The sequence below is a fragment of the Rhineura floridana genome, chromosome 4 (assembly GCF_030035675.1).
Source record: "Rhineura floridana isolate rRhiFlo1 chromosome 4, rRhiFlo1.hap2, whole genome shotgun sequence".
In the NCBI taxonomy this organism is placed as follows: domain Eukaryota; kingdom Metazoa; phylum Chordata; class Lepidosauria; order Squamata; family Rhineuridae; genus Rhineura; species Rhineura floridana.
In genome coordinates this window covers 164,945,802-164,970,248 of record NC_084483.1, presented here as the reverse complement: position 1 = coordinate 164,970,248, position 24,447 = coordinate 164,945,802, and the positions used below count along the sequence as shown (strand labels likewise).

The 24,447-nt window shown below is 40.8% G+C and overlaps 1 protein-coding gene across 1 annotated transcript in view; it reads left to right on the top strand.

Moving 5' to 3' along the window:
* DNAH14 (dynein axonemal heavy chain 14) overlaps positions 1-24,447 on the top strand; it is a 472,613-nt gene that overhangs the window by 273,520 nt on the left and 174,646 nt on the right. The window contains exons 45-47 of the mRNA XM_061626120.1: positions 770-878; positions 3,704-3,933; positions 6,858-6,974. Coding sequence (XP_061482104.1) covers positions 770-878; positions 3,704-3,933; positions 6,858-6,974 — 456 coding nt within the window. The remainder of the gene's footprint in view (positions 1-769; positions 879-3,703; positions 3,934-6,857; positions 6,975-24,447) is intronic.

Sequence of the window (24,447 nt, the reverse complement as noted above, 5' to 3'; positions counted from 1 at the left end):
TATGCAGTGGGTGTTAGAGATCTGCTTGTGTATCTTTACACACATCTTTGAACCCATATCTCACACACATTCATGAAAGCATCATTTAGGCATTAGGCTCAAATCCCAACCTAACAATAGTTCACTTGGCATCATTGTGAATGTCACATTATTATTATTGTTTCATTTTCTTTTAATTGTCCCACCATGCTAGGGGCATGAGCTCAAAGCAAAGCAAGCAGTGAACCCTCCCTGTTCTGTGTGGTGTGTTCTCTTACTAGTAGGGCATGCCGGTGCACTTAACGTCTGAAAGGAGACTGTGTCCCCCAGTATCAACCCAATGTCATAGGTTTGTAGCACAAGCATATAAATCTATGTAGATAAAGAAAGATGTGTTATTTAGGAAGAGGACCTCTACACCACCACTTTAAGCTGTTTGTGTTAGTAGTTCATTGATAAAAAGACAAAATAGAAATATGCATATTTACCTAAATATGCATATGTACTTAAATTTTGAATTAGTACCATCAGCTAGTCTTTTAGAACATCTAGCTGTTTGAAGTAGATTAGACTCAAAATAGAAAAGATTGCTTATATAGTAATATAAATTGTAATTAAAATTTATAAGAAATTTATTTATTTGTTTATATTTCCATTTATAGACCACTTACTATCTGAAAGATCTCAAAGTGGTTTACAATAGAAGAAATTGTAATTCTTTCAGCTATAGTTTTATATTTGGCTGTTTTTTGAATGGGCCAAATGTATAATCTGATCTGTTATATTAAAGGTGATAAAAGAAGACAAAGTTCAGTGAGTTTCTCAGCAACAATCATGAACAAGACTTCAAATGCAGCCGGTACATTCAGTGCAATAGTTCCATCAATAATGAAGAAAACGTGAGTGAGCCTTGTGTGCATATATTGGATTATCAAAAAGTGATGAAAATGCTTAATTTTAAAATTATTTTCTCAAATTACATTTAGGAAACCCTGGATCTAATTACTGAATTTATTTATATGTGTGATGCATCTTCATTTGTCTAAGCAGATGGAAGATCCAGCATATTGTGTTGCTATCTCTGTGATGGAATGTGGCTGGGATTTCTAAGGTTTGGTCAGGTTAACCTGAACAGCTCAGTAGTTCTAGAGCCAAAGATCCCACATGCTGGCATGTGTTCAGTTACCTGTGTAGGAAGCCTATCTCATACATGTGGATCACAAACAAGCAGAAGTCATTTCTCCCTAAATTTGTATGAGTTTTGAAAACTGGTGTGTTTTTAATCCTTTTCCTTATTGGCCAAAGATCCCTGTCTGCCAGTCCTGATGGAATATGTTGTTGAATCTGGGAAAGAGACCCAGATGAAGAAGTCTTCAAAGGAACTGGGTTATGGAAAGCAGTTATTTTCCTAATACCCACCTAGATGCAGAACATGGGGGCCTGGAGCTAACCAAAAGCACATATAATATGGCAGTCCCATTTTGAAATGTCTTGAAAATGAAGAGATCTTGAATGCATGGAAATATGGGAACCCTGCCAGGTAAAACTCCATGACAGAAGTGCAGAAAAAGGTGTTTTGCCTATGGAATCCTGCTATTCTTACTTTCTATGTGTTTTCCAGTGTCAAAGTATTGTCTTTTAAATTCTAAGTAAACTTTTATTTCCTGCATAATAAACTCATTTACTTTTAAAATTACAATTCTGTGTCTTTGATTTTTCAAGTTACACCTGCTCATATCCTTTTTGGTGCATGTATATCAGACTGATAGGTAAGATAATAGGGGGTTCTTTTCTAAAGACAATTTACATAATTATGCTGTCCTGTTTCATGGATTTTGACATTTTATGCTGTTTTATCTTTGGGAGGTATCCAACTAAACAGTTTCACTAGTGAAAGGACTTTTAGCTGTCTAATGGAACTTCCCTGTCCTTCCCTCTCCCTGTGCATTCCTTGCATGCCCTATAAATCTGCTCCTGAGGGTTAGGAAACCCCCAGAACAGATTTAGTGGTCACAGGGTTGTGTGGGGAGAGGAATGGGCAGAGAAATTCCATTGCACAGCTGAAAGTCCTTGCCCTAGTAGAACTCTTTTGTTGGATGCTGCCTATTGTTTTATTATTTTATATTGATACAGGATTGGGGGATTGGTTTAGATGATGTCTGTGGGTATGCTCCAAGCCTGTCATTCTGTAGTAGAGAAACCTAAGGAATAGTCAAGCCAGTTTCTTTGTTAAGTTGATGGACCTGATTTACATGTCTGATGACTTGGTGGAGAAAGAGGGTAGCTCTCCCCCCTCTCCATCCTAGGGGGGGAAGGTAGTTGTTTGTGTGTGTAGTGTGTGTGATGATGACCCTTCCATCTTGTGCTCAGGTTGTATATATATGTAAATAAAACCATATATCCTAAAGACACCACAGTCTCTAGTCACCTTCATTCCAACTGAACCCTGGATAAGCACTGGAACCCTTGGAAGTCTCTCACCTCTCTGAGATTGAGGTGCATGCAACAATATGTTGCATTATTTAACATGGTTTTTGTGTAAACCACTTTGCGATCCCCTCCAATGAAAAATAGTATACAGATACTTGAAATAAATTAATAAATAAAGTGTTCTGGCAGCCTGATTAAATAGCCAGCATACTCAAGCTTTTATAATTTCGAGAAGCTTTTGAATCAGAAAGTGTAGGGCAACATGATGGGCGAAACTGTATGTACCCTGCCTCTGATCCCACCCATAATACTCTTCTGCTATCTCTTCTCTGTTCCCTATCTTGGAAAGCTATGCCAGCATTAGAGAGTACAGTGGGGCAGTGATGAACTCTAGAATTCTAGGCAATATATTTTAAAAATATTTCATACTATGAGCTGTGTCAGTATACTATAGTTTGTGGGATGATTACTTATAGTTGTAGCCAACGCTAGCCTACTGAGAGTAGACCCATTGCAAATAATAGTTATGACTAACTTAGGTCCATTAATTTCAATGGATTTACTCTAAAACTTAGTTGGATACAACATATAGTGTGTGATTACCTCCATCAAGCCAGAATGGCTGCAGAGAAGTTTGCAATTGTTGGTTGCCAAATAGCTATCCCTATGAGTGCATATACACAAAGTATTTTCCTCAAGACATATCCCAGAAACAACTTGTGCAGTCTCCACAATATCCTGAAAGGGTGCCTCATTAGACCTCCACTTCTACAGGTTTTTTTTGGGGGGGCACATGTTACCAAATTCTTCCAAGCTACACAGGAAGTGGATTGGACTGTGAAAGACCAACCCAAATGGTATTTGCATTTTGACAAATTTGTAGGGCAGTACAATATCTCAGAGAGGAGGTCAGGTCTCCTGCTCCCCTGGTGCATTCACTAGAGCTGCCCAATTTCCCTGCTTTTTAAAGTTCGATAGAAATATCTGTGGGCTATAGGTACATTCTTAAACTGCAAGGTTTTTTGCCTATTAGTGAATAAATAAATAAAACAGTTGCTCATACACAAGTACTGTGTTTTATGTTGAATACAGCTGCTAGTCCTTGTAACTAATTTTAAAAGCATCCTACCAATCCATGTATTTATAGGTCCATTTTGAGTAGTCCAATACATTACCACACTAGTGATATACTACATTTGTATCCTGACCTTCCTTGAAGGAGCATAGAGCATTGCAAGTTACTAAATCAAATATCCTGCTTGTTATTAAGTAATACTTTTTTCATTAATTTCAGGGAAGATCAGAGATGGTTTTGGGAGAAGCAACCTGATAAACTGATAGTATTATTAGGGAAACTTTATATATTTGCATTTACTTGGGCTGTTGGAGGAATTTTAAAACGAGAGGAAGAGCATGAGGGTGAGACTCTAATTGGAATAAACACCAGCCATGATGATCTTGCAAATGTAACACGAGACTTCAATTACCTTGTTCAAGATATATTTCAAAGAACCCCCCCTGCTAGTAAGTTTAAACTTTCCTGTTTTCCCAATATTAATCATATATGTATTTCAATTATTCAAGATTATTCCATTCAGCTTTTAAGACTAATGGAATTGGAAAGGGCCAATGGCCATTATGGTAAAGTACATGCAAAAAATATTGTGGTGAGTGGTGTGGAAGAAAACAAAGCTTCCAATTGTGTTTGAATCATCCAGATCTGCTAGAGGCACTTTTTATTTAAAAGAAAGCAAAACAAAACCAAGCAAAGCAAAGCAAACGAACAGCTGTGCTAGTCCAAAGCTCTCTCATAGACAATTGTCCACTCACACTTATAGCAAAATTTCTAAGGCATGTAGAAGCAGATTTCCATCATCACACTGACATCTTTCAACTATTCACGAAAGAAACACCTGAGCTATGCACACGTGCTATCTACTTTGTGGTTTTCCAGAAAGTCAAACATCAACAGTTTTCTGGGAACATTCCGTAACACACTCTGTACATGTACTCTGCAGCACTTCATCATCATCTGACACATCATTCCCTTTGTGTCTGCAAAGTTCAGACCAAAGTTTTGAGGCCCATATAATTTTAATTCCACAGTGGAGAGAATATAGCCTGACTACAGTTATCCATACTGTGACAACCTCAGGATGGACTGTTGTAACGTGCTTTATGTGGGGTTGCCCTTAAAGATGATCCAGAAGTTGCCACTAGTCAGAGTACAGTGGCCAGATGGGAGCAGGGGTAGCCCAGAATCTGAGCTTTCATTTAAAAAAAGGAAGTCTCTAGCCCTCCTTGAAAGTAAGTTATGGAGCAAAATGTGCATGTACCTTTCTAAGTGATTTCTGTGAAATGAGCCTGCCTGGCTGTTCCTGCCTGTCAGTATTATTAGCCAATGAAGGAAGTCAGAGCTGTGATTGATAAGTTAGTTGTTTGAACACCAGGCAATAGGCATCCCTTGGGTTCTAAAGAGCTGCTGTTTTGCCCTCTCAGTGCACTTTTTCTGCTTCTGTCTTTTTATCTAGTCCTTGGTATCCCCATAGTTAAAAGGAAGTTTGCCCTTCCTTTTTCCCTAACAACCAGGGTGCATCTTTCCTCTGCTACTGCCTAGAAATTATTTTCGGCACATACTACTGCATTATAAGTGTGGATGAACATTAAAGAATCCCCCTTCCCACCAAAAAAAGCAAATGTGCAAATTTTGCCAAGAGGCTTAGTTATGTCTTCTGCTTTGCAGGAGCTAAAGAACAGGGAGTCATTAAAAATTCACTGTATAGTTAACTTACAGAACAATTGTATATATGTCTACTCAGAAGTAAGTCTCTTTGTATTTAATGGGGCTTCCTTCCAGGTAAGTGGGTACAGGAAGGCAGCCTAGGCTTTGGTTTAGGCTTGACATTGGGGGAAAACATGGTTCTTGTGCCTTCAACATCTGTATGGCAGGCAGAAATTCAACAGATCAAGCCTTTTCTAGTATGGAAATACAATTATGGGAAAAGCTTCACTGTGACTACTTTTGTATTATGCCATGCCCCCATGGCAGACATTTTGTGTTATGCCACACCCTCATGGCAGCCATTTAATGGCTGGTGCCCTCAGCACTCTCAAAATTTGAAATGTGCCCTCTGGTCCAAAAAGGCTGGCGACCCCTGAGTTAGAGTGTCTAGACTTCAATTGTGTTTTTATCCTAAAATAAGACAGTTTAAGTTACTTCATAAGAAGATTTGTCTGTTTTGGTGGAAGCAGGAGAACACCTCTGAATCTCTATTAGAATATCTACGTAGTCTTGCCTTTTTTATGAATGGTCTACACAACTCACTTCCAAAATACTTAATGCTAAAGGCATTGATCTTAAAGATATACATAGATGCAGTGGCATACATATTAGTACATATCTATATCACTAGAATGGGATCCAGAGTGAGACATGTAGGGAGAGGGGGGATATAGTTCACTTTGTAAAGCACAGAGTTTGCATGCAGAAGTCCCCAAGTTCAATTCCCTGCATCCCCAGCTAATTTATTTAATATATTATTATTTATTTAATTATTTGTTTATTAAATTTATTAAACCTATCCCATCCTTCTCAAAGAAGCCCAGGGTGGCAGCTAAAGGATCTCAGGTAGTACGGCAAGGGAAGACCATTGCCTAAGACCTTCAGAAGCCGCTGCTATTTAGCACAGACAATATTGGGCTAAATGGAACAATAGTCTGACTCTGTATACAGCAGTCTCATGCGTTCAATCACATGGCATTAATTCTAGAAGCATTCCAGCTCTGCTCAGGTATTCTACACATTAACTGCATTACTATTCTTATAATCCACCACCAGATATCAGACAGATCCACATAATACATTTAAACTACATCCAATGCAAATTTAAAACACATGACTTCCCCCAAAGAATCCTGGGAACTGTGGTTTCCACATCTCAGTAACTTTAAGAAACTACAGTTCCCTGGATTCTTTGAGGGAAGTGATGTGGCCAAGATACCTTTAGAATGGTGTATAGATGTGCTGTTTGTCTTGAAACAAGGAGAAGTAATGCACAATAATGGCAAAGGTGCATCAGCAGATAATGTTAATAGTTGTTCAAAGGTGAATCTTAGGTTACAATCCTAACCATATCTACTCTGATGTAAATCCTATTGAATTCAGTGGGGCTTACCCCAGGTACATGGGGCTAGTTTCAGAATTCTTGACTAGTTTAAGCATAGTTGGATTACTCTTTTTTAAAAATAAGATGAACTTTTAAAAACCTGAGTGCATGTTCACTCTTACTGGTTGATGCTTCTCTCATAAAAATGTTTCCCCAACTTAACATTTCACCTGGTGGCAATTATATGACAGAAATTTATCAGCTGTGTGCTTCATATCAGATATAACTCTTTATTTTATTTTTTATTGTTTGTAAACTATGCCTGTCTTTTCTGACTTTCAGATATTCAGATTCCATCTGAGAACAAAACTGTTTTTGATTATTTTGTGGATTTACGAACAGGAGAATTTGAACCATGGACACATTTAGTTCCTAGTACACAGTTTCTTATTCAGAAGGGTAAGAAACAGCTATTGCACATATGGCCTACATTAGGGATATTCTAATCAGTATATTTCTAGTCCATATCAATTTCACATATGTTCATTCCATCCTGTTTGCACATTAATTTATTATTTTTTAAAAAATGTGTGAAATAAGGACACTATACCAGTAGAAGTTAAAGTCAGGAGTGGCTCATCTAGTTGGGCAGAGTTACAACAATTACCTCCCAGCAACAAGGTTACTGCTACTTATTAGGAGGGTGAGTACTTTAGCATGCACAGTGTGACTAGGGTGAAAATGGTAATTTCAAAAATCCATTTCACTGTGTGCATTCTGCCCATGCTCAGAGATTTAGAAAAACATATTTTTAAAATGGATGTTTGGTTGGGAAGGTGTTGGGTTGCTGTTTAGAGGGGAAGGTATTTCTTGCTTTTTTAAAAAAACAAAGAAAAGAATAGGGTTTCAAAACATAAGAACATAAGAAGAGCCTGCTGGATCAGGCCAGTGGCCCATCTAGTCCAACATCCTGTTCTCACAGTGGCCAACCAGGTGCCTGGGGGAAGCCCGCAAGCAGGACCCGAGTGCAAGAACACTCTCCCCTCCTGAGGCTTCCGGCAACTGGTTTTCAGAAGCATGCTGCCTCTGACTAGGGTGGCAGAGCACAGCCATCATGGCTAGTAGCCATTGATAGCCCTGTCCTCCATGAATTTGTCTAATCTTCTTTTAAAGCCGTCCAAGCTGGTGGCCATTACTGCATCTTGTGGGAGCAAATTCCATAGTTTAACTATGCGCTGAGTAAAGAAGTACTTCCTTTTGTCTGTCCTGAATCTTCCAACATTCAGCTTCTTTGAATGTCCACGAGTTCTAGTATTATGAGAGAGGGAGAAGAACTTTTCTCTATCCACTTTCTCAATGCCATGCATAATTTTATACACTTCTATCATGTCTCCTCTGACCCGCCTTTTCTCTAAACTAAAAAGCCCCAAATGCTGCAACCTTTCCTCGTAAGGGAGTCGCTCCATCCCCTTGATCATTCTGGTTGCCCTCTTCTGAACCTTTTCCAACTCTATAATATCCTTTTTGAGATGAGGCGACCAGAACTGTACACAGTATTCCAATTGCGGCCGCACCATAGATTTATACAACGGCATGATGATATCGGCTGTTTTATTTTCAATACCTTTCCTAATTATCGCTAGCATGGAATTTGCCTTTTTCACAGCTGCCGCACACTGGGTCAACATTTCATCGTGCTGTCCACTACAACCCCGAGGTCTGTCTCCTGGTCGGTCACCGCCAGTTCAGACCCCATGAGCGTATATGTGAAATTAAGATTTTTTGCTCCAATATGCATAAGTTTACACTTGTTTATATTGAATTGCATTTGCCATTTTTCTGCCCATTCACTCAGTTTGGAGAGGTCTTTTTGGAGCTCTTCGCAATCCCTTTTTGTTTTAACAACCCTGAACAATTTAGTGTCATCAGCAAACTTGGCCACTTCACTGCTCACTCCTAATTCTAGGTCATTAATGAACAAGTTGAAAAGTACAGGTCCCAATACCGATCCTTGAGGGACTCCACTTTCTACAGCCCTCCATTGGGAGAACTGTCAGTTTATTCCTACTCTCTGCTTTCTGCTTCTTAACCAATTTCTTATCCACAAGAGGACCTCTCCTCTTATTCCATGACTGCTAAGCTTCCTCAGAAGCCTTTGGTGAGGTACCTTGTCAAACGCTTTTTGAAAGTCTAAGTACACTATGTCCACTGGATCACCTCTATCTATATGCTTGTTGACACTCTCAAAGAATTCTAATAGGTTACTGAGACAGGACTTTCCCTTGCAGAAGCCATGCTGGCTCTGCTTCAGCAAGGCTTGTTCTTCTATGTGCTTAGTTAATCTAGCTTTAATAATACTTTCTACCAGTTTTCCAGGGACAGAAGTTAAGCTAACTGGCCTGTAATTTCCGGGATCCCCTCTGGATCCCTTTTTGAAGATTGGCGTTACATTTGCCGCTTTCCAGTCCTCAGGCACGGAGGAGGACCCGAGGGACAAGTTACATATTTTAGTTAGCAGATCAGCAATTTCACATTTGAGTTCTTTGAGAACTCTTGGGTGGATGCCATCCGGGCCCGGTGATTTGTCAGTTTTTATATTGTCCATTAAGCTTAGAACTTCCTCTCTCGTTACCACTATTTGTCTCAGTTCCTCAGAATCCCTTCCTGCAAATGTTAGTTCAGGTTCAGGGATCTGCCCTATATCTTCCACTGTGAAGACAGATGCAAAGAATTCATTTAGCTTCTCTGCAATCTCCTTATCGTTCTTTAGTACACCTTTGACTCCCTTATCATCCAAGGGTCCAATTGTCTCCCTAGATGGTCTCCTGCTTTGAATGTATTTATAGAATTTTTTGTTGTTGGTTTTTATGTTCTTAGCAATGTGCTCCTCAAATTCTTTTTTAGCATCCCTTATTGTCTTCTTGCATTTCTTTTGCCAGAGTTTGGGTTCTTTTTTATTTTCTTCATTTGGACAAGACTTCCATTTTCTGAAGGAAGACTTTTTGCCTCTAAGAGCTTCCTTGACTTTGCTCGTTAACCATGCTGGCATCTTCTTGGCCCTGGTGGTACCTTTTCTGATCTGCACCAACACTTTTTAATCTCTTTAATACCCCATGTATTTTTATTACCATCAAAGTGTAGTGAGCAAGCTTTTGAGTTACCAGAATCCTTCTCCCAAGAAAGAAAGAATTGTAAAAGCAGGGAGGGGGAGGATAAAAAATGATTTGCAAGGGGGGAGATAGAAGACTTGGGGATTTGCAAGGAGTGGAATAATGCATAATTATCAAAATTATGTCATGTGATTAATATATGAGTTGTCCTGTCCACCTATCAAAGCTGGCCCACAGGGTGGAGCTGATATTCTCTGGAAGATATCCACATGTATCTGCTGATCAATGTATTGTTTGGTACTTCCCACTTTCCTGCAACAGAAGACTGTGAAAGAATTGTACTAGATCTAAAGACATGTACAGGCATTATAGTACAAGAATTGTAGCACTGTGCAAACTCTTGCATGAGTGTTCATGAAAATGTCCTGGCTGTTATCTTCCTTCCATTCTCCAGTCTATGGATCCAAATGTTTATTTGCAAATATACAGGTTGAGCAAATGAAAATGAAAAAAATATGCAGGGAGCATATGTGGCCTTTATGAAGCCCCACATAGGAATTTACTTCTCTAGAGGACTAAACTTTCTAGAAGCGATTTCAGTCAGACAGAAATCTCTTAACCATAGGTTATTCAGAAAGCTTCAAGCAGTTGCCCCTCTCTTCTGCCCTCAATTATACAGGAAAAAAATGTTCATCTCTGAAGCTGTGTAGCCATTGCCCATCAAAGGACCCTATTGTCTATCAAGTGACAGGCTGTAGAAAAAGCTAATGTCTGTGTGCCAGCCAGCAGAAGTATGCTACAACAACTGGAGGAACAAATGCTATACAATATAGTTGTATATCCTCCAGTTTCGATATTACATCCAATTCATCATGATGCAGAAAATAAAATTTGTGATGGATAAAATAAAAATCTGTGCCGTTCATGCTAAAAATGTTGAACATATGAAACTGCCTTATACTTGGACCATATCCATTTATCTCATTACAGTAGGGTCCCACTTTTCAGTGCCCCGCTTTCTGGCATTCCGCTAATACGGCACAAGCCCCGTCCTCCGCCCCCTTCTTCTCTGGGAGCAGCGGTGCGATCAGCTATAGCGCGTGATCAGCTGTAGCATGGGGAGCTTCAGGGGCCAAACGCTGTCAGCTGGAGCTCCCCACACTACAGCTGATTGAAGGCTGCTGCTGTGCCGGTGCGATCAGCTGGAGCACAGGAAGTTCCAGCCGCTATGTTCCAGCTGACAGTGCTTGCTATGTTCCACTTTTCTGCAATTTTCGCTTTTCGGCAGGGGTCTGGAACCTAACCCACCATATGAGTGGAGCCCTACTATATTGTCTACTATGACTGGCAGGAGCTTTCCAAAGACTCTCTCTGTTTCCTATTAATACCAAGTAAATGAGGGAAGAGCGGTAGTTGTAATACTACAGTACTACAATATGGTGGCTATATTCTCTAGCTAGCTACTGCTAGGATATTTATTGAAGTATAAGCTGGACTTTTCATAGAAGTACATGAAGGCAGCTTACAACATACAGAAACACGATAAAATTTAAAAACCAACAAAAATATTAAAACAACAATAAAAGCTTCAATAAATTCTGCATTGGTTAGAGAGAAATTCATGCTACAAAGACTTGTCTAAAAAGTTAAGTTTTCAAGAGATGCCTGAAAGAGAGGAGGGGTGGCTCCTGCCGAACCTCTGTTGGTAGGGAATTCCACAGGGCAGGGCCTGCCACACTAAAAGGTTGGGCCCTGGCGGAGGCCAACCAAACCTCAAGGGCATGGGAAACCACCAAAAGTGCTGCATCAGAAGATCTCAGTGATCGAGATGGAACATAAGGAGTCAGGCTATCCTTAAGGTACTTTGGGCCCAAGTTGTTTAGGGCTCTGTAAATTAACACAAGTTCACTTGAACTTGGCCTAGTAGCAAATTGGTCAGGGAGATAGAGGGGGGGGGATTGGCTGCAGATTCCAGTGCTTGCTGCCTCCTTCTACTTACTGATTATTCATAATCTGTGTAGCAATCAGCTGATTTTGTTTTGTAAGATTCTGCAAGCTTTCTTGATCATATACTTTACAAAGGCTTTTTTCTTAAAGTGGCAAAACTATTATGTAAATTATATTTACTAAATCTTTTTTTCGATTAGGCATTTACCTGGTTTGGGGGAAGGGTTATAGCTCAGTTGTGAAGCATCTGCTGTGCATGCAGAAGGTCCCAGGTTCAATCCCCATCATTTCCATGTAGGGCTAGGAAAGAATCCTGTCTGAAATCCTAGAGAGCTGCTGCCAGTCAGTGTAGACAATACTGAGCTAGATGGACCAATAGTCTGACTCGGTAAAAGGCAGCTTCCTATGTTGGTCTGCCTGGTCTCCTTATCACAGTAATGACTGGAGACTACAAGGAAAATGAATAGTGGTGGCAGTAGCAAAAGAGCTCAGCAACAAGAGAAAGCTTGCCTAAACTAATTGTATTGGAGTAAAACTGCTTCATAAACGGAATTTTATTTAGGCAGATATATAAAGTAGAGGGAAGTAGGAATTATTTTTAATTGATTTTTATTGCAAATATATTAAAGAAAGAGGGTAAGAAAAAGAACAGAAGGAAGGAACCAGAAAAAGAGAAAGAAAACACAAAGTAAGGAGAGGGGGAAAAACCATCACCTCACTTTTAGAATAAAATTAGCATCAATACATCCATTTTAATTTGCACTTACAGACTGATATGTGCCACTGAATAGGTGTCCAAACAAAATGGGTGTTTATAGAAAGTATGTTCACATGCAGCAAGTGCATTAAGATCTTCAGACCATTGCATAATAGATTTTGAGTATACTGTATATCCTTCCAAGCTCGCAGTGTAAGTCTCCTAGCGACTATAAGAGTTTATAATATTTATTTTTGTTGTCCTGCCCAGGGCCGGTGCCAGGTATGCCAGGGCCCTTGGGCACCAGCCTGCCCCCAGCCCTGGCACCCACAGACCCACACACCCCACTGTCCCACCTACCTCTCCCTGAAGGGCCTCTCCTTAGAGTGGGTGGGTAATGGTAGCTTCCATGATCCGCAGTGTGGATCGCGAGAGGGAGTTCTGAGATGACTGCATGCTACGCACACACATCCCTGCCATCAACCAAGATGGTGGCAGAAGCATCAGGCCCTTAGGGAAACCTCAGCCACAATCTTATTTATTTATTTATTTAAAATATTTCTATCCCGCCCTTCTACCCTATAATAGGGCACTCAGGGCGGCTTACAAAAATAAAATCAAACACATAATAAAATTGTAAACAATAAAATCACAAAAACATTAAAATGAATTACATTACATAAAATACAATTAAAATACATAAAATTAGATAGATAGATAGATAGATAGATAGATAGATAGATAGATAGATAGATAGATAGATAGATAGATAGATAGATAGATAGATAGATAGATAGATAGATAGATACTCGTATATACATATATATAGGGAGTGGTACTAAAGGGGACTAGAAGGGTAAAATTTAATGTGGAAGGCATAAAACCATAAAATCAGTGTCAGGCTCTACCTTCAGTCCCTCCCAAAGGCTCTCCGGAACAAGATCTTTTTCAGAAGTCTCTGGAAAACCATCAGGGAGGGAGCAGAGCGGACTTCTTGGGGTAGGGTTGATGGCAGACTTGTGCCCGCAGCGCAATGGGCCCCAGCTTGCCTGGTACTGCCCTGGTGACCAGCATTTCCTTCGAGAGGTAGGTGGAGCATGTTGCAGGCAGCTGTTGCTGGTCTGCACAGCAGTGGGGGGGGGTGCCTTGGAACTCCCTCCCACGATCCGCGCTGTGGATCATGGAAGCTACCACTACCCACCCACCCTAAGGAGGGGCCCTTCAGGGGCTCCTTGGGCCCCAGGGGCCCTCGGCCAGGGCCTGACCTGGCTGCCCTCTGCGGCCGGCCCTGGTCCTGCCATTAATCCCCCTACAACAAGAATATAATTTAAAAGTACATGAACATCAGCAAATATAAAGAATTTCACTAATACAAAATGATACAGACAACAGCTTCCAACCCAAAAGAAGACATCACTGGGTAAGCCCACATCATATGCCTCAATTATGCATTTCCAGCATTGCAACTCCAGCTTCTGTCAGAGTTAGATGATGCCTTCTTGTAAAGATGTTGTGTCCATTATGCTTGAAATATCCATTTTTGCTGAATCAATCTCAATTTTAAATCTAAAGAGACATTCTGTTATAGATTCTAAAACAGTTTATCATTGTTTGGGTTGTCTAATAGTGTCTAACTCCCTATTCCATTCTTCCATAAGTTGCAGATCTTCTATTTTACAAGTTTTCAATAAACATTTGTAAATAATAATTACAGGTTTGATATTCTGTGAAGATCCAGTTATTCCTTCCAACAATTTAGGGGATGCTGAAGCACTCAAAGCAGATACAAACAAATGTTGTAATTGAAAATACAGACCTAAACTTACAAGATCTGAACAGGGTGGTTTATAACAGATGCTATTGGAGGTCGCTGATTCATAGGGTCGCCATAAGTCATAATCAACTTGAAGGCATATAACAATACCTAGAGTGCAATATAGGAAATTGTAAACAGCTGTTCCTATCAGCTGATCTAGTGTATATATATCCTACAACTACCCATTTCTTTCACAAAAAGGATTGACTCTCTATCTTCAAATCAGGATTACCCCATAAAGTTAATTTAGCATGAGCATAAGGATCAAACTGTAGCTGACGAGCCAATATACAACATGTTTCTCTACTCACTGAAGATGGTGTAGATCCTTTCTTTTTTACATACCTAGACCCCCATGCTGCCCATCCAAAAACAAGTAAGCCATCTATAAAATTACCCATGCTGGGGTATTTTTAGAAAAAGAAACTTGCAGTTCATTTGTACACACTAACACAGCCTTTCCCAACCGGTGTGCCTCCAGATGTTGTTGGACCACAACTCCCATCAGCCTCAGCCAGCGGCTGAGGCTGATGGGAGTTGTGGTCCAACAACATCTGGAGGCACACCGGTTGGGAAAGGCTGCACTAAGAGGTATACCTTGTAGTACAAACTATTGTCTGGAAAATTAAATCCTCCTTCCGGTATAGGTAACTGCACTCTTTCAGTTATATACGAGGTGGAAAATTATCCCAAATAAACATCCAAATAGCACCTTAATTTCTTGGAAATATATTTGGTGAATATGGAGAGCCAGTGTGGTGTTGTGGATAAGGTTTTGGGCTATGACCTGGGAGACTAGGGTTCGAATCCCCACACAGCCATGAAGCTCACTGGGTGCCTCTCAGCCTCAGAGGAAGGCAATGGTAAACCCCCTCTGAATACCGCTTACCATGAAAACCCTATTCATAGGGTCGCCATAAGTCGGAATCGACTTGAAGGCAGTCCATTTTCCATTTCATAGACAGATACCATGCAGCATATGTAATATTTGTGGCAGGATATTCATCTTAAGTGTGTTAACCTTACCCCAAATACTAAGTTTGAGTAATGCGTATCTTTCCACATCAATAGACAATTCTGTCATTCCCCTATTTAAATTCGTTTTAATCATTTGAGAAATATCTGTAGGAACAAAACTCCTAAATAAGATACAGCCTTTGGGCACCAGCAAAACTGCATATAAAACAGGAGATTTGCACTTGGCCCCTAGTGTTATTTCACATTTTAACAAATTTATCATATATCCATAAATTCTACTGAACTTATCAATGATTTTAATGAGGTGATGATGACCTAGGGACAGACTTCAAACACCCAAGGTCTACTTCATTTTTTCACTAGTGCTTCAAGGTCCACCAACAACATTTAGTCATTTGTGGATTGTAGGACCAGATGCAAAATGGCGGTTCGGATTCAGTGCCACTTACTGACTGCACCCATGAATCCATAGCAGATGGTGTGGTGTAGCAGAGCCATTGAGCCACCCTCCTGACACCAGTGTCTCTGCAGATCACCTGGGCATGACAGAATGGTGGTAAGGTCAGGACTGTGGGAATGCACTGGCAGGAGCAGCAGGTGGGTTGGGTGTGTCAGTGTGTCTGTGCAGCCCCAACCTCACCCCTGCCTTGCTTTGCTCTAGCCCCATCCAGATAGGCTGCAGGAATACTACATCAAACTGTCTCGGAGCTGGCTGCGAAGGCCTGCACCTGGTGTTGAGCCAAGGAGACAGTAAACTAGGGTTGCTCTTGGTGTACTGTCCATCCTGCTGCCCGACAGCTTCTCTGACTGAGCTGGTGGAGGCCATCTCAGCTGTGGTATTAAAGGAGCCCAGAACAATAATCCTGGGTGATTTCAATGTCCATGCTGAGGCTGCCTCTAGTGTTTCAGCTCAGGACTTCCATGATGACCATGGGGTTGTTTCAAGTTGTCACCAGCACAACACATAGAGCAGGGCACACCTACGACTTGGTTTTTGCTCCAGATGGAGGAAGGAGTGGGCTGGAGATGGGGGGGATGGATGTCACCCCATTGTCATGATCAGACCACTTCCTAGTGAAGTTTAGACTTACGGCTCTGATCCTCCCCTGCACGAGGGATGGAGAGATTAAGATAGAGCAGGTGACCCTGTTGAAGCCCTTGTCATGTTGTGGAACAGCGAGGAGCATTGGGCTCTTGATACAGTTACCCCTGAGCACCCTTTCCAGCATTGTGGAGCCCAGTTTGCACCCTGGTACACCACTGCGCTAAGGGCAATGAAACAGACTGGAAGACAGCTAGAGGACAAGTGGTGCAAAAAGTGCTGTTAGGCTGATCGGGCATGAGTAAAACATCATAACTGTGCCTACTGTGTAGCAGTGACGGCAGCAAAGAAGGCCCACTTCTCTGCCACCATCGCATCCTCAAGTAGCTGTTCAGTAGAGCTTTTCCATATTGTCAGGGGTCTCTTGACATCAACTCCAGGAAATGGAGTTTTAGACCCTTTGAAGGCCCACTGTGAAGTGTTTGCAAGGCACTTTGAGGGTAAAGTTGCTCACCTCAGTAGCAATCTTGATGCCTCATCCACATCTACTGTAATCCCCAGTGAGGTGTCCAGTGCAACATCTGCTGCAGCTTCTTCATAATGGTTTCAGTTGATGCGGCCTGAAGATGTGGACAAGGTACTTGCGAAGCTGCGGCCAGCAACTTGTCCTCTTGACCTTTGCCCTTCTTGGCTTATTAAAACTTACAGAGGGGGTTGAGTGAGTGAATCTAGGGTGTGGTCAACACATTGTTGCAGGAGGGAGTGGTTCCAGCCACCCTGAAATAGACAGTGATTTGACTGCTCCTGAAGAAGCCCACCCTGGACCCATTGGTTTGGAACAACTATTGCCCAGTCACAAATACCCCCTTTTTAGGGAAGGTATTTGAGAGGGTTGTAGCGCAGCAATTGGAAGTACTCTTGGATGAAACAGATTATCTTGACCCATTCCAGTCTGGGTTCAGGCCTGGTTATGGGACTGAATCGGCCTGGTCAACCTGATGGATGACCTTTTTCGGGAGGACAGGAGAGTGTGGCCCTGTTATTCTTACTTGATCTCTTGGCGACTTTTGATACCATTGACCATGGTATTCTTCTGGGCCGACTTGGTGAAATGGGTATCGGGCATTGTTTTACAGTGGTTCCCATCCTATGTCCAGGGTCATTTTCAAAGAATAGCATTGGGTAATTGTCTTTTGGGCTCCTGGCAGTTGTGCTGTGGCATGCCACAGGGTACCATCTTGTCCCCCAAGCTCTTAAACATCTATATGAAGCCCTTGAGAGCGGTCATCAGGACATTTGGGGTGATGTGTCAGCAGTACGCTAATGATACCCAGCTCTATTTCTCTGTAACATCTGAATCAGGAGAGGCCATGCAAGCCCTGGACTCGGTGGTGGGCTGGCTGAGGGCCAATAAACTGACTCTCAGTCCTAGCAAGAGGGAGATGCTGTTGGTTGGTGGTTCCCGAGTTCAGATAATTGGTCAGTTGCCTGCTTGGGTGGGGCCATACCCCCTCTGAAAGAGCCAGTTTGTAGTCTGGGGGTGCCCCTGGATCCATCTTTGTTACTAGATGCCTAGGTGGCCTCCATAGCTAGGAGTACCTCTCACCAGCTTCGGATGGTAAGACAGCTGCAGCTGTTTGTGGACAAGGATAGCCTAACCACTTTTGTCCATGCACTGGTAACCTCCAGACTGGATTACTGTAATCCAGTCTATGTGGGACTACCCTTGAGGTTGGTCCGGAAGCTGCAGCTTGTGCAAAATCCGTCAGCGAGACTGCTTACTACAGCAGGTTATCACCAACATGTCCCTCCGCTACTGAAAGAATTGCATTGGCTACCTATTAGCTACCAGGTTAGTTCAAGTGTATAAAGTCCTATACAGCTTGGGACCAGGATACCTGAAAGACTGTCTTATCCCCTACATATCCAGTCAATCACTGTGCTCTTCAGGTGAGAGCCTCCTGCAGATACCATCTTATCAGGAGGTCCGTTCCGCACAACATAGGAAATGGACCTTTAGTGTAGTGGTGCCTACCCTTTGGGATTCCCTCCCCTTAAATATTAGACAGGCACCATCTCTGTTAACTTTTTGGTGCCTACTAAAGACCTTCCTCTTTCAACAAGCCTTTTAAGTAGAGACCTTATCCCAGTCTGCATCTGTGTTGGAATTGCTTTTTAATATATTTTTAAACCTTTTTTTAATGCTTTTAAAGCTTTTAAAAATGTTTTTAAAGATGTTTTGTTTTAATTTTTTTAATGGTTATTGTGTTTTAATATATTTTGAAGTCTGTTTTTATGATGTTTTAAAGTGTTTTTAGTGCCTTGGTTTGCCACCCTGGGCTTCTACTGGGAAAAATTGTGGGATGTATATCAAATAAATAAATAAATATTACAAATCAGAAATTGTAATAGTTGCAATTGTAATTGTTGCTATTACTAAACAATTGGGAGTCCAGAAACCCTTGTCATTCTATTGCAAATAATACAGATATCTACTCCTAGATTGTGATCTAGCTTTTGGCCACTCTTAATTTAGACTACATTTTTAATTTAAGATGTCAAGAAAACATTCCACATATCTGAAATAAGGGCATTTTTATTTTAAATTTAGATACCACAGATGGTTCAGATTCTGATAATAAAATGGAAGAAAGTGAAGAAAAGAAAAGAGAGACTTCTACGTTTATTCCCAATATTGATACAATACGCCACAGTTTTCTAATGAGTCTTCTTTTATTGAATAAACATCCCGTACTAATAATAGGTAAGAGTCTTAAGGACTGTAAAGCAGAATAAGTATTGTACACTGAAAATCCATGTGCAATTGTTAAAATAGCATATAAGCAAATTTGATTATTTTTGTTATATTATTTTAAATAGATTTTTTAAAAGCTCAGATCATAAATAAGTTTTGTTCATATGAGCAGAGCATATAAAAATTAGAGCTGTGCATGGACCTCCTGATCTGATTTGTGGCTCCGATTGGTAAATGTAGAGCAGGCCCGATCTGTTCTGGATACATTCACACCCAATCTGACCTGATCTAGATATTACAAATCTCTGGATATTTACAGACATAGTAGCCCCTTTCAGGTGGGTGGCTCCAGCAGTTTTCATGCTAGCCACCTTAAAAGTTTAAAATACTGTTGAGATGGATGTCTGTGAATTCTCTTTCAGCCTCTGACTTGGGATCTGCAAAGGAAGAAACCTGTTGTACTGGTCAGACTAGTTCAATTCATAAGTCAATGGATTCAGCCAAGTCTGTCAAGTGTCTTCATTAACAAGTGTAAGGATCACCCAGGAGAGCAATGCGGGCCATAAGAACTCTTTCAGGAGAGAGGCCCTCCTCTTCTCTTCCCAACAAGGAAGTAATTTGTGTGCCTGTGTTAGAGTGAGTCTGAAGAAAGGGTGGGAGTTGAAAACAGACAGGCTGGCTTGCTCTCTGTACCCAAGATCTTGGGGAGCAAGATCTGATGGACTGTTCATCCTGAGAATCCCTCCATCTTATGCTCAGGTTGTAAATATGCATAACTAAACCATATATCATAAAGACACCACAGTCTCCACTAACCCTCTTTCCAAGGAAACCAAATCCTAGGTAGGCACAGTAACCCCTGGAAGTCTCCCACTGCTTGGAGATTGGGGTGGAGTGCAACAATGTTTTAAAATTTAAATGGACATAACAGTTTTGTTTTTTCACATAGAGATGTGAACTTTGGAGACATGGTAGCCCCAATAGAGGGGATTATCCCTGCCAAATTTCAGAGGGGCAGCTCCACAGGTTTTCATGACAGCCACTTTTAAATGTTGAGGGTTTTTTTAAAGACCCCGTCATAGGGGGCAGACTGCCAACAACAGGAGTGAGTGAGGGGGAAATTATTATGTAATATTAATAATATTCACTGTGGTTAGCAATTGGAAATAATAAAAGTTATTGTTGTTATTATCATTGTTATTTATTTCAGCTGTGGCAAAAACTGTGGCAAAATATGCCTACAAAGTTTAATAATAATTCTTAGCAATGAGAAGAGAATAATAAAAAAGACCAAAAAATTTAAAAAATAGGAATGGATTGGGATTTGTTGAGAAAAGGTAGAAAACAAACACAAGCGGTATAAATGTCACCCAACCCCACCAAACATTTTCTAAGAGACAGAACTTTAAAAAGATTTCAGTCTGCACCCCCTTCAAGCATCATAATTAGAGAATGTTGGGTTGGATGATAGTGTTCTGTCTTTCTCCCCATCTCCACCCTGTCATTCTCCTTATATGGTTATGTAACTAAGAAATTGCTACATTTTAGAGACACCCTGTTTGGCTTTATTAGAGACTGTTTTGAGCTACAGGTCTATACAAATCTCTGCAAATTTATTTGGGACAAGCTGATCTGTAGAGATTTGTGGCTGCTGCAACCCTATCTGGCCAGGAAATAAATTTGTGATTTGACTGAATCTGGTGCACAGTCCTAATAAAGATGCTCATGTTGGTGTGGAATTCAAATACAGATAGTAGGCATGTATATAACTATGTATTAGTCCTGCGTTCATTGTATATGCTTGATTTGTAAATGTTTTACATATAATGTGTTTGTGTTTATTTTAGGTTACTTATTTATTTATTTATTTGATTTATATCCTGCCCTTCTTCCCAGCAGGAGCCCATTTATGTTGGTATTCTCTTGAATTGTAGACTCTGACTATTGGAGAAACTGCTGAAGGATAGTCATTCATGTTCTGACATTCTTTTTCATATTAAAGCAGGGGTGGAGAACGTCAGGCCCAGAGGCCAAATGTGACTCTCCAGGCCTCTGTCTGACCCTTTGAACTCCTTCCAGGCCACACCCCTCACTAGACCTACTATATACCCTCCTTGAGTATTTTTGCCTGGCTGGAATATGTCCTTAAACTCTCTACATGCCTCTTAATTCTCTCACTTTTGTCCACCACTGGCATGTGCCCCGCAGAAGGTTGTCCAGGTGGGAATGCAGCCCTTGGCCTCAAAAAGCTTCCCCACTAATATATAGAAAATATACATTGGATATAATGCCTCTTGGGATATAGTGAGAACTACTGTGCTTACTGTGATTTTTTTCCAGATATCTTCCCCAACCTAGATGATCCCACTTCCTCTCTAAACTCTAGATCCAACTCCCCCCATCATGACCCCATATACCACTTTTCCATTAATCCTAACCACCAATCTCAACTCCCCCACTCTCTTCTAATCCCAGATCCCACTTTTCCTCCCATCTTGCATTCATCTCTTTTCCTCAGCACTCTCCAGCAACTGGTGTTCAGAAGCACTGAACTGAACTGGTGTTCAGAAGACTATGGAAGCAGAGTATAGCCATCATGGCTAGTAGCACTGGTAGTTTTATCCTCCATGAATTTGCCTAATCCACTTTTAAAGCCATCCAATTTAGTGGCCATTACTGTCTCTTGTGAGAGTGAATTCCATAGTGCAACTATGCGCTGCATGAAGAAGTACTTTTTTTTGTCCTGAATCTTCCAATATTCAGCTTCATTGGATATCCACAAGTTCTAATGTTATGAGAGAAGAAAAACTTTTCTTTGTCCACATTCTCCATGCCATACATGATTTTATACACTTCTATCATGTCGCCTCTTACTTGGCTTTTCTCTGAACTAAAAAGGCCCCAATGCTGCAACTTTTCCTCATAGGGGAGTTGCTACATCCCCTTGATCATTCTGGTTGCCCTTTTTTGAACTTTTCCAGCTCTACACTTAAATTTCTTGAGGTGATATGTCCAGAACTATACACAGTATTCCAAACGTGGTTACACTGTAGTTTTGTATAATGGCATTATGGTATCAGCAGTTTTATTTTAAAGACCTTTCCTAATGATCCTTAGCATGGAATTTGCCTTTTTAACACTAGGTTGACATCTTTGTCAAGCTATCTACTACGACCCTAAAGTTTTGTTCCTAATCAGTCACCACCAGTTCAGACCACATGCGAGTATATGTGAAATTAAGATTTTTTGCTCCAATATGCAAGACTTACACTTGTTTACATTGCATTTGCCATTTTTCTGCCCATTCACTCAGTTTGGAGAGGTCTTTTTGGAGCTCTTTGCAATCCCTTTTTGTTTTATCAACCCTGAACAATTTAGTATCATCAGCAAACTTGACCACCTCACTGCTCACCCCTAACTCCAGGTCATTTATGAATAAGTTAAAAAGCACATATTCCAATAGCGATCCTTGAGGGACTCCACTTTCTACAGCATTCCATTGGAGAACTGTCCATTTATTCCTACTCTTTGCTTCCTGCTATTTAACCAATTCCTGATCCACATGAGGACTTCTCTTATTCCATGACTGCTAAACTTACTCAGGAATCTTTGGTGAGGTACCTTGTCAAGAGCCTTTTGAAAGTCTAAGTACACTATCTCAATCAGATTACCTCTATCTATATGCTTGTTGACACTCTCAAAGTAAGACAGGACTTTCCCTTGCAGAAGCCATGCTGGCTCAGCTTCAGCAAGGCTTGTTCTTCTATATGTCTGGTTAATTTATCTTTATACTTTCTACCAGTTTTCCCAGGATAGATTTTATTTATTTATTTATTTGTTTGTTTATTTGTTTATTTATTTGTTGAATTTATTAGTCGCCCATCTGGCTGGCTGTCCAGCCACTCTGGGCAACGTACAAAATAGGCATACAATACCTAGACATTAAAAATCTAAAAACAATGAAAATAAAATCTAGCCAACCCCAAAAGCCTGCCTGAAGATCCAGGCCTGGCGGAAACTCATCATGGAAGGGGCATGGCGGAGATCATTTGGGAGGGAGTTCCACAGGGTGGGGGCCACAACTGAAAAAGCCCTCTCTCTAGTCCTCACCAGTTTGGCTGTTTTGACTGATGGGATGGAGAGAAGGTCTTTTGAGGCTGATCTGCTTGGGCGGCATAGCTGATGATGTTGGAGGCGCTCCTTTAGATAGACTGGACCGAAACCATATAGGGATTTAAAGGTCAAAACCAACACCTTGAATTGGGCCCAGTAAGCAACTGGTATCCAGTGCAACTCTTTTAGCACTGGAGTGATATGATCTCACCGGCGGCTGCCTTTAATCAGGCGCGCTGCCACGTTCTGTACCAGTTGCAGCTTCCGGACCGTTTTCAAGGGTAGCCCCACGTAGAGCACATTAACAGTAGTCTAGGCGAGAGGAGACCAGGGCATGTACCACTGATGGGAGCAGATGATTGGGAAGGTATCCAGTCCTCAGGTATGGAGGCAGATCTGAGGGACAAGTTACATATTTTTGTTAGAAGATCAGCAATTTCACATTTTAGTTCTTTGAGAACTCTTGGGTGGATGCCATCCAGACTTTGGCAATTTGTCAGTTTTTATTTTGTCTGTTAAGCCTAGAACTTCATCTCTCATCACCATTATTTGCCTCAGTTCCTCAGGTTCCCTTCCTGCAAATGTTAGTTCAGGTTCAGGGATCTGCCCTATATCTTCTACTGTGAAGACAGATGCAAAAAATTAATTTAACCTCTGCAATCTCTTTATCCTGCATAAACTAACCACTTATTGACAAAATATGACCCATTATGAGATACTACATACTTGGAAAATTTAATGACAAAAGGAAAGAACTAGAGTAAATTGTACAGAATTTTTGTGAGATGTAATATTTCTGCTAATCACATCAAAGTTAATTGGAGCAAGATGTGGATTATGAGATCCCATTAAATGTATGGAAGCGGATATGGCAGTGTTATACAGTAATCTTGAAGTATCTTTTTGAAAGCTGTTATACATTTCTTTTTCATGGGTACTTAGCACCTGCAAGGCTAGACTGAATATACATAAGAGTGAACAATAAATGCTGGAGATGTGAAATATTAAATGTTCATATGTGCCATATATTTTGGTATTGCTCTAAAATAAAGATCTTTTGGACAAATACCTTGAATAAAATTGAAAAAATAACATGTTATAAACTGCCAGAAAATCCATTGATAATCCTTATGGATATGTAAAAGATTTGGTTTGGCAGAGGATATGAAAAGGAACCATTGTTCTCTGAAAGGTGTTTCTCTGTAGTGTTGAATGAATGTCATATGGGGTAAGATAGCCCTCGAGTGTCTGAAGACTGGAAATGCAGGCTTTTGTCAACAGCTCACTCCCCCTCCTCCTCTTGATTAGTCTGGATCATGACAGGCTAAAGGAGCAGCTCCACACTCATAGACAGAACACACATATTACAAAAACACAGCATGGATAACCCCTTGTCAGCTTAGAACTATATACATAGATAAACTGGCAGCCAAATCCCATAAGGGAGGGTCTATGCCATCTATTCAACACCAGA